We start from the raw sequence: 14,096 nt of genomic DNA, 5'->3' as shown, positions 1-14,096 counted from the left end.
GAGTCCCCCGTGACACACATGGAAAAGTGTATCACGGGGGAAGACAGGAAATGTGTGTTGTGTCTCTTTGTTTGTGTTTGTTTGTGAGAGAGTCTTGGAGCGCGGTATGTCAAAGATAAAACAAGCATGTAAATTGGTCCAGTATTGGGCATCCACAAAACACTTGGCAATGTAATCCTTTGGGGAAATAGCGCCAAGTCAGTGTACATGTATGTGCAACTGAAAGACTCGGCTTGTTATTAATTGTAATCGATTTAGGTCACGATTCGTTGTCGGCTTTATCTCTCTCTTGTCCATCCATCCCTCTCATGTCCATCCATCCCTCAGTCCTCTTGCCTTCAAACTCTTGATCTGGAAATCAATTGATGAAGTGATGATTATATAGTGATAAAAGTGATTCAATGTTCTCTTGCAGAAATGTGACCTGGGCCAGGTGCTTCTGGACGCGGTCTTCAAACACCTGGAGCTGACAGAGAGGGACTACTTTGGTCTTCACCTGGCGGAGGACTCCTCGGACACGCTGGTCAGCCTCTGTTTGCGCTTGTGTGTACACCGAGTGTGTGTCGTGGACGAACTGTTCTCTAAAGTCTCTTTGTCAATGTTTTACAGCGCTGGCTCGACCCAAGCAAGCCCATCAGGAAGCAGTTGAAAAGTAGGTGAACCCCACCGAGCATGACCTCCACCTGCACCCCACCACCACACCTGCACCTCAAACCACCCCCCTGATATCTCTGCCCTCACCGCCACCTCCAGCCCGCCCCCTCCCGCTCACCCTTCACACACGGTTAATTCCGGTAAAGCTCTGTATAACCTCCACCTCGGGTCCATCCCAGTTCCTCCGCATCACATTCACCGCCACCACGTGTCGGTCACACGTCATCTACCCCTGACCGCACTGGCACAACACATTGCCTCCACTTCACCAAACCACACCACAACCACCACCGCCCACCGCCTCGATCTTCAAGCTGCATATGACCTCCGTCTCCCCTCCGTTTAATCATCTCGGAGATTATTGAGGAGGCTGTGAGGCAGGTCCGACAGTCATACTGAATTCTCCCTAAGCCGGTTCCACGGCCTGCAGTCGAATTTAAACAATCCAGTAACTAACTAGCCACCGCGGCCCATGAGCAGCAGTTGTTTTTTGAGACATATTTAAAATACAGTCCAACCCCCCCGGGCGATGATTAAACTCAGTTTCAACCGGGTTGCTAGGTTTGTTCCTGAGTAGTATAATGTGTAACATCACAGGAGTGTTGCGGAGTGGGCCGGATCGACACAACCCCCTCCCCCCCCCCCCCCCCCCCCTCCCCAGCTTGCAGTGAACTCCGCTTCAACCCGGCTTCATTGCCGAGAGATTGACCCGGCGAGCCGTTTATTTGGTCTGCAGATAGATTCTGACATGCTGTGGGTGAACCTCAAGGGGTTTCTTCCAATGCGGACATGCATATTTAATGGCTGAACTCCCGGCTCCGCGATGGTCCTCTTTCATGTGGAGACATTGTGTGATAGAACATGCTCTGGTGTTAGTTAGAGGCCCGTGCTTGGCTTGAAGTAGATTCTTCTTCTTCTTCTGTTTTGGTGGTTAACAGTAACACCTTTCACTGCACTGTTGACTATCGCAATGTAGTATGACCTGGCTCCCAAGCGGAGTATAGAAGGGTTTCCCCTTTACAAACGTGGTTGGTGATAAACCGTTTTGCTGCCATAAACTACTGGTGTCACCTTTTGCGACTACAGCCGTGTTGTCAAGCGGACGTTTAGTCTGATTAGCCTGATGATGTAATGTTGCATTGCTATTTCCAGAGGGGAATGTGTTTATCTTACTATTATGTAACACAGCTGATGTTTGTTTGTAGTGTCATTCCAATATCACTGACTCGCTGCATAAATAAATGACAATTGTCCGTCTTGTTATTCTAAGAAAAGGTTAGGAGGCTTGCTTTAGTTAACTGAGTGATTCAAAACCCTAACCAAACGTGGCTTTTGTGTCTCAGTTCTTCATTCATTCACCTGCCAGTGACTATTAAACAGTCTACTGTAGTATTGTTATTGTTAAATCATTTTTAAAATGTTCTACAAAATAAATTTGACGTGCGTACAAAGCATAGTCTATCGACTCAAATCCTCCCTTTTTAAAGACCAGTCTGTTAAAGATCCAGTCTTGGATCCATAGCTGTCTTAGTTTTATTTAAGGGAATGAACTACATGGTATGTTAAAAATGTACTATCCCTGGCTTTTGGGATTAGCGCCGTTGGCAGCACAACAAATTATTGCCATCTTAAAGGTTGTCTCTCTGCTGTCTCTGCTTTATGCCCCCTGGTTGTGTGCTTGAATCTGCTGAGACGCTGCCCAGAAACCTGTCTATATTTCTAAATGAAAATATCTACAGCTCCGTGTCATGGCCAATTTTCTTTTGGATGTACATCCTAGAACTTTTTACAAGAGTTTCATTGCCTGACGTCACATTTCTGAGGATTGATCATTCAATTGTGATTATTGGGAAATATGTGTAGACGTAAACATGCTGGGAACTTGAACATGGAAATACATGTTTTAACACATTTAGTTCAGCTCCTAGTCTCTCTCTTGAGAGGAATTATCCTGATTCTCTACAATAGTCCACTTGAGGCAGGTTGAGACAGAAAATGTACTTGTGTTTTGGTTTTATTTTTTATTGTTTTTTGTTTTTCTAGGAGGGTCTCCACACAACCTGAGCTTCAGAGTCAAGTTCTTTGTGACTGACCCCGGCAAACTTCAGGAAGAATACACACGGTAATACCACGTGACTGGGTACTACAAACAGACACACAGGGATATGAATGCAACAATCTGGCCCATAGGACCAATTTTCACACGTCCAATCTGTTGACACTAATGATGTTTTTCATTTCCCATGCTGGGGGTCCCCTGGGGTCTAATTGGGGGTATTTGGAGATGACTGACAAGCTATGTGCCTGCTTGAATGGTTTGAAGCTAATACTCCTAACTAGTGGGTGCAATGGGAAAACTCCGCTTGGACATTGATATCATAGGGCAAGGAATTTGGGTTTGCAAGATTTTTCAACCCTAAAAAACCGGGTCGCTGGATGATGTCATGAGGAATGGGCGACGAGACGGAGATGTTCCTTGTAACACAATCAGTGGATGAGAAGTGAAACCACTCACGGTCCAGTGAAAGAGCGTATTGTTCTCAGAGCTGAAGTAGTTTTCAGACTGACCTTCAGACTGCTATTGCGAGGCTGTCAAGCCGGGCAGCTCGCTGACTTGACGGAGGCTCCACGGTCTTTAGGCATCGGGTTTGGGATTCGAGGAAGGCACGAGAATAGTCACCAAAACAAAAACAGCAACCGACTAATTTTCCCCCTTTGTCTCGTTTGGTGGAGCCAATTTAGTCTCACAAAGCAGTGCTAAAAACCAGCAACATTAATTTGAACAATAATAATAATTAATGGTTCATTTAATTGATAGCGCTTTTGAAGAACCCCAAGGCACTTGACATCATGAGTGTGAGGTGTATCAAACCTCTTCCACTATCCGTGTACAACCATTACTTTTAACGTTCGTAGTGATAGAGCTCTTTTATTGTAGTTTGTGGTGAAGAATGGACGTTTTATCATTTAAAGTAGTTTATGTTTGTATCCCTACAGCAAAGCCATTGTGTGTTTTAGTAGCCATTCATACAGTTTGGCTCTCAGCGATATCAGCTTCTCTATCTAATAGGATCAACATACTTGGGCAGATTAAGTAATGCTGGCTTTAAGATGTATAATCACTTAAATAAACCCACGTGGTGCCGTCCACTGGGAGATTTGATCAACAAAACCGGAAACAATTAGACATTTTAACACAAAGGGCAATAGTTTTTGAAAGAATGAAACCTTTCCTTCTCTCTGCCTCCTGAGGTTGCCAAATATATAGATATAAATATTTGTTCTATATAGCCCATCCTAGATACCAGGGATGGAAAGCATTATTGGCCCTTAACACTAATATTCAGAAAAAACACTGCCTCAAAAGGCAGTTTCGATTTGAATTGAACTCCTATTCAGCTTTATTTTTCAATGTTAAAAATTCAAAATCAAAGATTCAACATCAAAAACTTCAACGTGGGGACATTGATTACGTTGAAATTCAATTCCAGACACGTTATTTCAATGCATAAATATTCAGTGCTTAGAATTCAATGGCTTTTTTTTTTCAAAATCCGATGGCACACATTTACTTCCATACACTTCTCCTTCGTCATGCTTAACTGATCATACCTCTCTCTCGTTGGTTACACAAATCTTACCATGGACACTTCCAGAACCAGCCAGCCAGCCACGTCACAGTCACGTCTGTTAATTTATGAATGGAATTCTGAACGTGTCCCGCCTCCGAAATAGCCTGGCTACAGCCATGATGCCTTGTGCGCGATTTCATTTCGCGCTGCGAGGCAGCCTGGATTCCATGGATCCGATTTTCGCCTGAGATGGGGAACCATTCACAGAACGGGGAGGGACGGCAAGACTATGACGACGTCTATGCGAGACACCCATCGTCTTCTTCTGAATTGTGTCTCACGCCGAATGCGTGAGACTTGAGAGCTGTTACCGGTATATTATCCCGGATGTTGACAGTCGCAGTTCAGCAAGAGAGGCGTAGAAGAAGAAGGGGGCCGGATGTTGACAGTGATGGTTGTGGAACTGTGCGGCGCCGTATGACTAATGTGTTAAATATGCAAATTTGATCGGACCTGACTGGAAAGTATTACCAGACACAGTGGCGGGTGATGTGACACAATTCACCCGCCACCATACAAATCCACCCGCAAATGGCGTGTGGCGGGTGTTAATTTCCATCCCTGCTAGATACCCATATAAGTCTTAAACTTGTTGAAAATGAACAGAAATGAACAGAAATAATAAAAAAAAACGATTCTTTCCAAAATCAAGAAAGCTAGTTCTTTAATTCCCACAGAAGAATCCCTGGCCTGACTTCAAAAGAAGTCTAAGTGAGGTTGCATAACTGAGAAAAGCTGGGATGTTGAGTAACTGAACTCTGTTATGGTCAGTGGGTTCGGGGCTTCCCCATAGACTCAGCATGTCTTTCCTCATGATTTCAATCTGAACGCGTGTTCGGCGGTATTGCATGAATAACGTCAGGCTTCTGAGGAATGAGTAAAGCAAGGCGACGACGAGGGTGACAGCGAGGGCCGTGTGACTCACGGGCCCTGACGTCACCGCACACCACCGACATATGGCCCCGCGGGAATTCTTCCCTCTGTCGCTCGCGGCTCTGCCTCTCAGACCGCCGCTTGTTGACAGGGTCCGTATGGCGGGGTTCAAAGCTTTTATCTTCCAAGGCCCGGAACGTTGAGTCGGATATGAAGATGAATATATGGCAATGTGCGTCGTGAGATCTGCTCATAGCTCTGCTGAGGATCTGCCTACCAGCCTTAAGGTTTTGGGTACCACTCCCCCCCCGCCCGACCCTGCCTACAGTATGCCTGTAGGCATACTGAAGCAAGAGACCCTAACCAAATCCTGCCCCTTAATGAACTACCTTTCACTAAAACACAAACATTAGCATCTGCTAAATGACTGAATAGTAAAGAGTCAGGGTACAGTTGCGACCACCAACTGAAAAGCCCTGGGTTTGATTCCCGCCCCCTATGGCCACTTCAACTCGACAAGCTTTGAACCCTTTGTGTTCGCCGCCGCAACCTCCAGTTTCAAAGTAATGATTATTCTTTTTTATAATCTTTCACATTCAACGTAGGACAAAACAATGACATGAGAACAGGAAAAATACAAATTGCCATGAGGACATGGGATGTTCAGTAAATTCAAAACAAATGGTCTAATTTAAAATAAATTGTCAAATGAAACGTACTATGAAACGTTTTGCACATTTGACAAATAAATACTAAATTTTTCCCACTGTCTTTCACCCAGCTCTATAGGAATGATTTTTGAGGATGACAACTTGACGTTGCTGTGTCTTTCCTCCAAACAGATACCAGTATTTCCTTCAGATCAAGCAGGATATTCTGACTGGAAGGTGAGGGTGTTAGCGCGCCGTTGGCTATCAGCGGCTATAATAAGGTTTTCTGAGCACGTTTTCCATGATTCTTGAATAGCACTTATATACGTATATATCACAAATTTCAGTTTGAAAATACAACTCTTTTTTTTCTTTGTTAACCGCTTTCAATAGTTTCTCTATCGATCCACTATGCTGTACTCACTCTAGTGTGTGTGTGTGTGTGTGTGTGCGTGTGCGTGTGTGTGTTTGTTCTACAGATTACCCTGTCCGCACAACACAGCAGCTCTCCTGGCCTCCTATGCAGTCCAGTGTAAGTACCGCTGGTCCGGGACATCCAGGGTTAGCCGGCATGGCGCCTTAGCTGCCATATGACTAGCGTTCTGCACAGAGGTTCTCCTGGCATTACGGGGGGTAATGGCCTCACACAAAGCTGAACGATGACCCCCCCACTGGGAGCATGTCCCGCTCTCCGTCTGTCGGGCTTTCTGTCTGTTTTTCTAAGCTGGCTGGCTCCTGTCTATTTGTCTGTCTGTCTTTCTGTCTTGGTTACCTCCCGGCTGTCTGGCTGTCCCCTTGTCTGACTGTTTGTCCTGCTGGATGACTCACTAGCATGGTCTTGACTGTGTCTTGTGTCTGTTTCCTGGACAGTGATTCTATGCTCCTCTCGCTCTTTGTCTTTTTATGTAACCTTTTCAATCTATACAAAATCTCTCGCTCACTCGCTCCCCCCTCCCTCTCTTTTTCGCTCTCTCTGAACGTTTCACGGTGAATTTCACTGCTATTTAGGTCAGAGAGAGGATTTGAACTGAACTGGATCGCAAACATCTTGACATATCCTACCACACACACATCCACACACACACACACACTCCTACATTTCCTGTGTCCATTTAAGCATTGTCACTTAGTTCTGCGCCAGTCTCGATTATGAAGATAAATGTTTGCTTTGGGGAGAGAAAGCGTTTGAAGCAGCTGCTACTGTGCTAATTAATTTTGCCTGCGCTGCAGCCCCCGCGCTGATCGTATTAACATCTCCACACCAAAGCCTGTCTTTCACAGGCCCGACCAAATTAAACTCAGGCCTGTGCGTTTATACAGCGAGCTACCAATTCAGCACCTCCCATATTGGCCATGTACCGCGTGTGAAGTATATGGTATCTGTCAACACATTTTGTGTGAACTCACACACCACACCACACCACGAACACACAGCTAAAACTCATGCTTCATACGTACGCACATGCAACCAAAGCACACACGCACACACATGTTAACCATGCACGCACGCGCATGCACCAACACATGCACGTTCACAATAAAACACACACACACACTTACAACCATGCTTGGTGTTCAGTGCCTTGCACAAGAGTCCTTGACAGCAATAGTGTAGTTGTGGAACACCAGCCACCTTTCTGATGCCAGCTCACTTTTAGAGAACTCACACCTGATACGGATATCAGCCACACTGAGGGATATTGTTATGTGTCATCGGGGGAAACCAGGAATCCATACCCTGTACGTCTCGAATGAGCTTTACTCAGTAAGAACAAGACACCAACCATTGCACAATCGCTAGAATTAAATATCATGTTTTTCTGTCTAGGCCCACATCTACTACTCTTAATATCCACACCATGAGACTCTGTACTAAACTTTCCTATGGTACTAATAATAATAATCAGATAAAGGCTGGAGGCAGCGCCACTCACTGCCACTTTATATTGTATATATCTAGCAACAATTGTCTTTTACAGTGCTCAGATAAGGACACATCCTCTGTACTGCTTCCTGTTTGTAGCACTGTGCAATACTTTTGAACTGATGCATAATTGTGTAATAAAACTAGCATTTCTCTAGTTTTATTTACACATTTTTTAAGAGATACTGTAGCATTTTTGAGGCCATCTGTGCTAATACCCTGTGTAGATGATCTTAAAATCGAAATGTTGTTTATTACCAATAAACGTCTTTGGAATGCTTACACACAAACGCATGCACGCACACCAACCCACCCACCCACACACACACACACACACACACACACACACACACACACACACACACACACACACACACACTGTGTGACCAATGCGATCAAAGCCCACTCAACGCTAACCAATGCAGTGGATCCTTAATGTTTAATATCAGCCGGTGCTCAAAGTAAGCGGCAATATGGCTCACGCTATTCTTGGCTCTATTGATGTTCTGCAAAAGCCTCTGTCCATACATCTCACCAAGTAGTCAGACATTGCTACGCATTACATCTAACGCTACCAACGCAGTACTTTTATTATGACCAGGAAGACCTTCTGATATTAAGTTGGCACACATGACAGCCCCCATATGATCAATTTTCATGACCACTTTCTGCCGGGACATGTGTGGAGAGAGATATATATATATATATATATATCTCTCACTCTCACTCTCTCTCACACTCTCTCACTCAAACCGTGCATGTCTTAGTGCCCTGATTTGAGGTGTCTTATAAAATGTCAGGTAGATAATCTCTCTGCCTCCATTGGTTTAAAAAATGATTTACCACCATGACAAATGTGTTGCCACATTTACCTTGACATTTGAACAGAACATTAACGATATATAGTATTTGCAAAAAAAGGAAATAATGTACTAGTATCCATTAGACAACGCAATACCAATGTAAAGTTGATTGTACGGCCAACTAAGACGGTATAACCTGACATCCGTGTCTGTGCGTGCAGCTGAGCTGGGGGACTACAGTGAGAGTGAGAACGCTCCTGGCTACCTGTCGGAGTTCTTCTTTATCCCAAGCCCGCCCCAGGACTTCCACAAGGAGGTCACCAAACACCACCAGCAGCACAGGTACCCCTGGACCCACACACCTGCACACGCATATACACACGTACACAACACACACATGCACACTATATACACACACGTACACAACAGACACACATGCACAATACACACACTTGCATATACATACACACACACACACACACAGCTGCATGCACATGCACCTACACACGTCTGCACATGCATGCACGCACACAACCCTATATACACCTGCACATAAACAGACTTGCACAAACGTGTATGTACACACATGAATAAACACACACCTGCACTTTCCCAAGCCTGCCCATACAACTGCACACAACGGCACATGCACCACCTGCATTTACACACACCTGCACGCACATGTAAGTACACACACATGCCTGCACACACACATGCATCCAAATAAAGACGTGTCCAAACAAACATCTGTCTGTTTGTATTAAAATCTCTCTCCTCCCCTACCTCATCTCTCCCTCTGCCTCTCTATCTGCCTGTCCATCTCTCTCTCTCCCTACACTATCTCTCTCCCTCTGCCTCTCTATCTGCCTGTCCATCTCTCTCTCTCCGTACACTATCTCTCGCTCTCTGTCTCTCAGTGGTCTCTCGCCTGCCCAGTCAGAGTTTAATTATCTCAATACAGCGCGCACGTTGGAGCTCTACGGGGTCGAGCTGCACTATGCAAGGGTAAGGTGTGTGTGTGTGTGTGTGTGTGTGTGTGTGTGTGTGTGTGTCATCACTGGTGGTATATTTTATGTTTGTACGAAGCACGGCTGCAAGTCATAAAAGCCACGGGTCACTTCGGGTCACATGGGTCGGTCATGTGATTAGGAATGTCTGGGTGTTATGAATGTAATACATGGTCAAAACTCTTCCTCTCTCCCTCATCTCTCTCTCTTTCTTCCTCTATCCCAGGACCAGAGCAACACAGAGATCCTGATTGGTGTGATGTCAGCCGGTGTTGTGATTTATAAAAACAGGGTACGGATCAACTATTTCCCCTGGTGAGTAATACACAAACTTCAACGAATGGAAGCATACACTCTCTCTCTCTCACACAAACACGCACACGCACACACGCACACACACACACACACACACACGCACAGTGTAATCTGTGGAGTCTGACATTGGCAGATTATGGATTATGACACCACATTAAAACACACAGCTGGTCTTTTTTTATCCTGTAGTGAATCGGGTGATGAACATGTTACCATGGGGATACAGGAGGCTTTGTCTCTAAATGTACGCGGTACACTCGTTTTCCATGGAGATGTCTCATCTCTACATGGTGCATGTGGTTTCCAAGGGGACAACAACTGTTTTTGATAATTCTTTCAGATTTTTTTTTTTTACTGTACTGTAGGGCCATTACTTTATTACCATACCATAGTATTATACTAGTAAACGTCCCCCAATTTTGTCGATGAACCGGTGACGCGTCCACACCTACTGACTGGTCTGTTTAGTGGTAAACAGTATATACGTGATAAACTTCAGTGATATAGGCTTGTTGTCTGGGTGTTAATGTGTTTCAGACACTACATGAGGACCAGCAACACACACACACGCACACGCACACGCACACGCACGCACGCGCGCGCGCACACACACACACACACCCCCCTGTGGGCTCAACACATACAGGAACACAGACATAAAGCTTGCACGCATCCATATGTAAGGACAGGCACACGTGTGTGTACAAGGGTACACATTAAGACAGACTATCACACATACACATTAGAACACGTGTCGACACACCCGCCAGCTGCTCCTGTGTCTGGTTGGGTGTGTGTCTAAAATAGGAGGCCACGAGTAGGGACCCGGACAGCTGTCCACTGTCGTCAGCGGCGAACGCACGACACTACCTCACTCAACCTCTCGTGATTTCTCTCACTCTTAACCTCTTATCCCTGATCGCTCTTTTCCTCCTTCACTCTTTCTTCTCGCTCCGTCTTTTGTGATGCAGATTCACCAAAATCTCTCCCTCTTCTCTCTCTTCTCCCCTCTCTATATACATTCATATTTTCTCTCCCTCTGTCTGTCCCGCTCTCTCTGTGGGTCTTTCTCCTATTGCTGTGTGTTTGCGTTCAGAGCAGCCTGACTAATGAGATGCTCTGTGCAACACTGTCATGTGACTCACACACCGTGCATGTGAGAGTGCACGCAATGTATGCGTGTGTCTGTTTTGAAATGATGGTTTATTTTCGAGTTGGGTGAGGGAGAATGTGAAGTATATTTTGCAGGGGTAATAGAGTGTGTGTGTGTGTGTGTGTTTGTGTGTGTGTGTGTGTGTGTGTGTGTGTACAACACATTTTGTAGGGGGTGTGTGTAAAGTACATTTTGTAGGGTGTGTGTTTAGTGTGTAATATATTTTGCGGGGTTAGAATGTGTGTATGTGTAATGTATTTTTGCAGGGTTAGCGTGTGTGTGTGTGTGTGTGTGTGTGTGTGTGTGCGTGTGTGTGTATGTGTAATAAATTTTGCAGGGGAATGAGTCACAGCCGCCAGAGAGCTGTAGGAGGGATTATACAGCTCATCAGACCTGTGTGTGTGTGTGTGTGTGTGTGTGTGTGTGTGTGTGTGTGTGTGTGTGTGTGTGTGTGTGTGTGTGTGTGTGTGTGTGTGTGTGTGTGTGTGTGTGTGTGTGTGTGTGTGTGTGCATGCATCAGTATGTGTATTTGGGAGACAGAAAAAGTGTGTCTGTGTGTATGCATGTCAGTTTGTGTGTATGAAAGAAACACTTTGCGTGTAATCTGTATATACACATATATGTATGTATATGTGTGTTTGTGTGTATATATGTATGTGTATACAACAAGTACTAAACTGTGATGCCATACGTATTATCTGCCCTCGATCCAGCTCATGCTGCTTAAGTGAGCAGTGACAGCACAAAGAACACCAGTAGATACAGCAGCAGCAAGAGACGTTGCAGTGGTAGTCGTAATATTGTGGTCAAATGTAGTATTTCATAGAGCAGTAGTGGTAGGGAGCACATCCCCACCGGTGAGGTGAAGGGCAAAAGGGCTGGATACAACTTAAAAGAATGAGGTGCCCACACACTTCTGTATCTCCCATATGTTTAATGGTGCTGCAACGTTTCGACCCGGCTGGGTCTTCCTCAGCAAATGGCGTTCAAAAGTGGCTCAAGCATATACATAGAGCACAGATATGGTCAGCTGACCATGCATCAGCTGAACTCATTTTAACTAATTAGCAAGCTCCTGATAGACCTAAATAGCACACAGCAGTGTGCGTGCACCTCATTCTTATAAAATAATAATAAATAGATAAGATTGTACCACAATATTAGTTAGATATTACTATTCTATGTGCTCATTCAGCTGACACCTTTATCCAAAAGACGTCCAGTGAATGCAGAAGGGATTATAAGGGAGTAGATAGATGGTCATGCAACCTAACCTTTACTCTGTCCTGCCCGCCTTGTAACGTCAATATTATACCAGCGGGTACAATATTGCAAATAGAATTAGAGACAAGCGATAAAGGTTGTCATGCTTATTTTTGGTTTTAAGTGGGAACTAGAATACACTGCAGACCTCCTGGGTTCATCGGGGAAGGTCAGGGGGGGGGAGCTGGTGTCTTAGCTGAAGATAATGGGTTCTGATTGGAAGTGGCGTAGGGTTACCCCTCAGGATTAAGCAGGCCATGCTAACAAAATTAGCCTCCACGGTGTGGCCTAACATCACAGCACAAATAGCACTATTTAATGACCCACATTGCACGCACACGTGTTTTTATTTTTGTCAGAGCGAACCAGTTAACCAGTTATAGCTTTTGTGGTTTAATTTGCGAACACACACGCACGCGCAGGCACACGCACACATGATGGAAAAACACATGACTCCTACATCCAAACTGTACCCCGAGTCCCTGTTGTGTTTCCGTAAAGTGGCAGTGAACTAACCCCTGTGTGTGTGTGTGTCTGTGTCTGTGTGTACGCGTGTCTTTCTTTCTTAGGTTGAAAATCGTGAAGATCTCCTTTAAGTGCAAACAGTTCTTTGTCCAGCTGAGAAGAGAGCCGGTATGTAACAGTCACAATCACACCATGATGACGATGTTATTGACATCAACAAGAGCTGACCGACCCGTCTCCGTTACGTCTGCAGAGCGAGACGCGGGAGACGCTGCTGGGCTTCAACATGGTGAACTACCGGGCCTGTAAGAACCTGTGGAAGGCCTGCGTGGAGCACCACACCTTCTTCAGGCTGGACCGCCCCGTTCCCCCCCAGAAGAACTTCTTTACCCACTACTTCACCCTTGGCTCCAAGTTCAGATACTGGTAGGAACGTACACACACGCACACGAGCACACACACACACACACAATGGGACAGTGATTCCCATGTATGTCTCCACAGCTGCAATCATCACCCAAAAAATGGATTTATATCTTTTTAGTGATGTTGATGTCAAGTCTAAATGATCACTGGCCATGCTATGTTGTATTTTATATGATGATATGGCATTAGCTCATGGATGGCTTCAGACTCAATATAGGAAGGACCCTAACAACTGACTTAATAATAGAAAGTACATATTTCATTGTGTACAACAGAAGCACCAGTACCATGAAGCCCAGACCGTGGGATGGCTACAAATTGCAGACTGAAAACTGTTTCTGCGCTCACAAGAATGCCAACAAACATGTGGCTCGTGCGCACGGTGGCTTGCTATCTTGTTTTGTTCCGCCATTGTGTAAGGCTATGGAATGCATGAACCGCAGCCCTGCTGGAATCAGGGCTCACGCTGAACTCCCTCTCTGGTGACATATCCCGGCAGCACCCACGCACATTGGCACCGCGCACGCAGACATCAGCACTGTTTATGCGTGCTTCAAGTTGTGTGTGTGTGTGTGTGTGTGTGTGTGTGTGTGTGTGTGTGTACCACACACGTACATATAAGCAACACCGCTGGAGACTTTTGCTCACTCACGCATGAACACACACACACACACACACACACACACACACACGTACACCCCTACTCGTACACACACACACACACACGCGTACAAAAACACCTAGTGGTGTGTGAGGACATTCAACACACAGAAAAATATGGACATGTTATGTGCAACTTTTGATTTGTTGCTTTTTGGGAGGTGATGACAGATGTTATGTTGTGGGCGTGGCTTAAGAGGCAGAGCATTTGAATCAAAACAACCATCAACCTTCAACCACGGGTCGCTCTCTTCAGCGCAGTGTTGACACC

The 14,096-nt window shown here is 45.3% G+C and overlaps 1 protein-coding gene across 1 annotated transcript in view; it reads left to right on the top strand.

The window, feature by feature from the left end:
- LOC132449031 (tyrosine-protein phosphatase non-receptor type 4-like) overlaps nt 1-14,096 on the top strand; it is a 34,339-nt gene that overhangs the window by 806 nt on the left and 19,437 nt on the right. Inside the window, 10 exon segments of the mRNA XM_060040614.1 lie at nt 416-523; nt 610-652; nt 2,698-2,776; nt 6,002-6,046; nt 6,289-6,341; nt 8,758-8,878; nt 9,454-9,541; nt 9,770-9,858; nt 12,844-12,907; nt 12,993-13,165. Coding sequence (XP_059896597.1) covers nt 416-523; nt 610-652; nt 2,698-2,776; nt 6,002-6,046; nt 6,289-6,341; nt 8,758-8,878; nt 9,454-9,541; nt 9,770-9,858; nt 12,844-12,907; nt 12,993-13,165 — 863 coding nt within the window.

This window comes from Gadus macrocephalus, chromosome 20 (assembly GCF_031168955.1).
Source record: "Gadus macrocephalus chromosome 20, ASM3116895v1".
Lineage (NCBI taxonomy): Eukaryota > Metazoa > Chordata > Actinopteri > Gadiformes > Gadidae > Gadus > Gadus macrocephalus.
The sequence above is the reverse complement of the archived record's forward strand: the minus strand, read 5'-3'. Positions and strand labels throughout refer to the sequence as shown.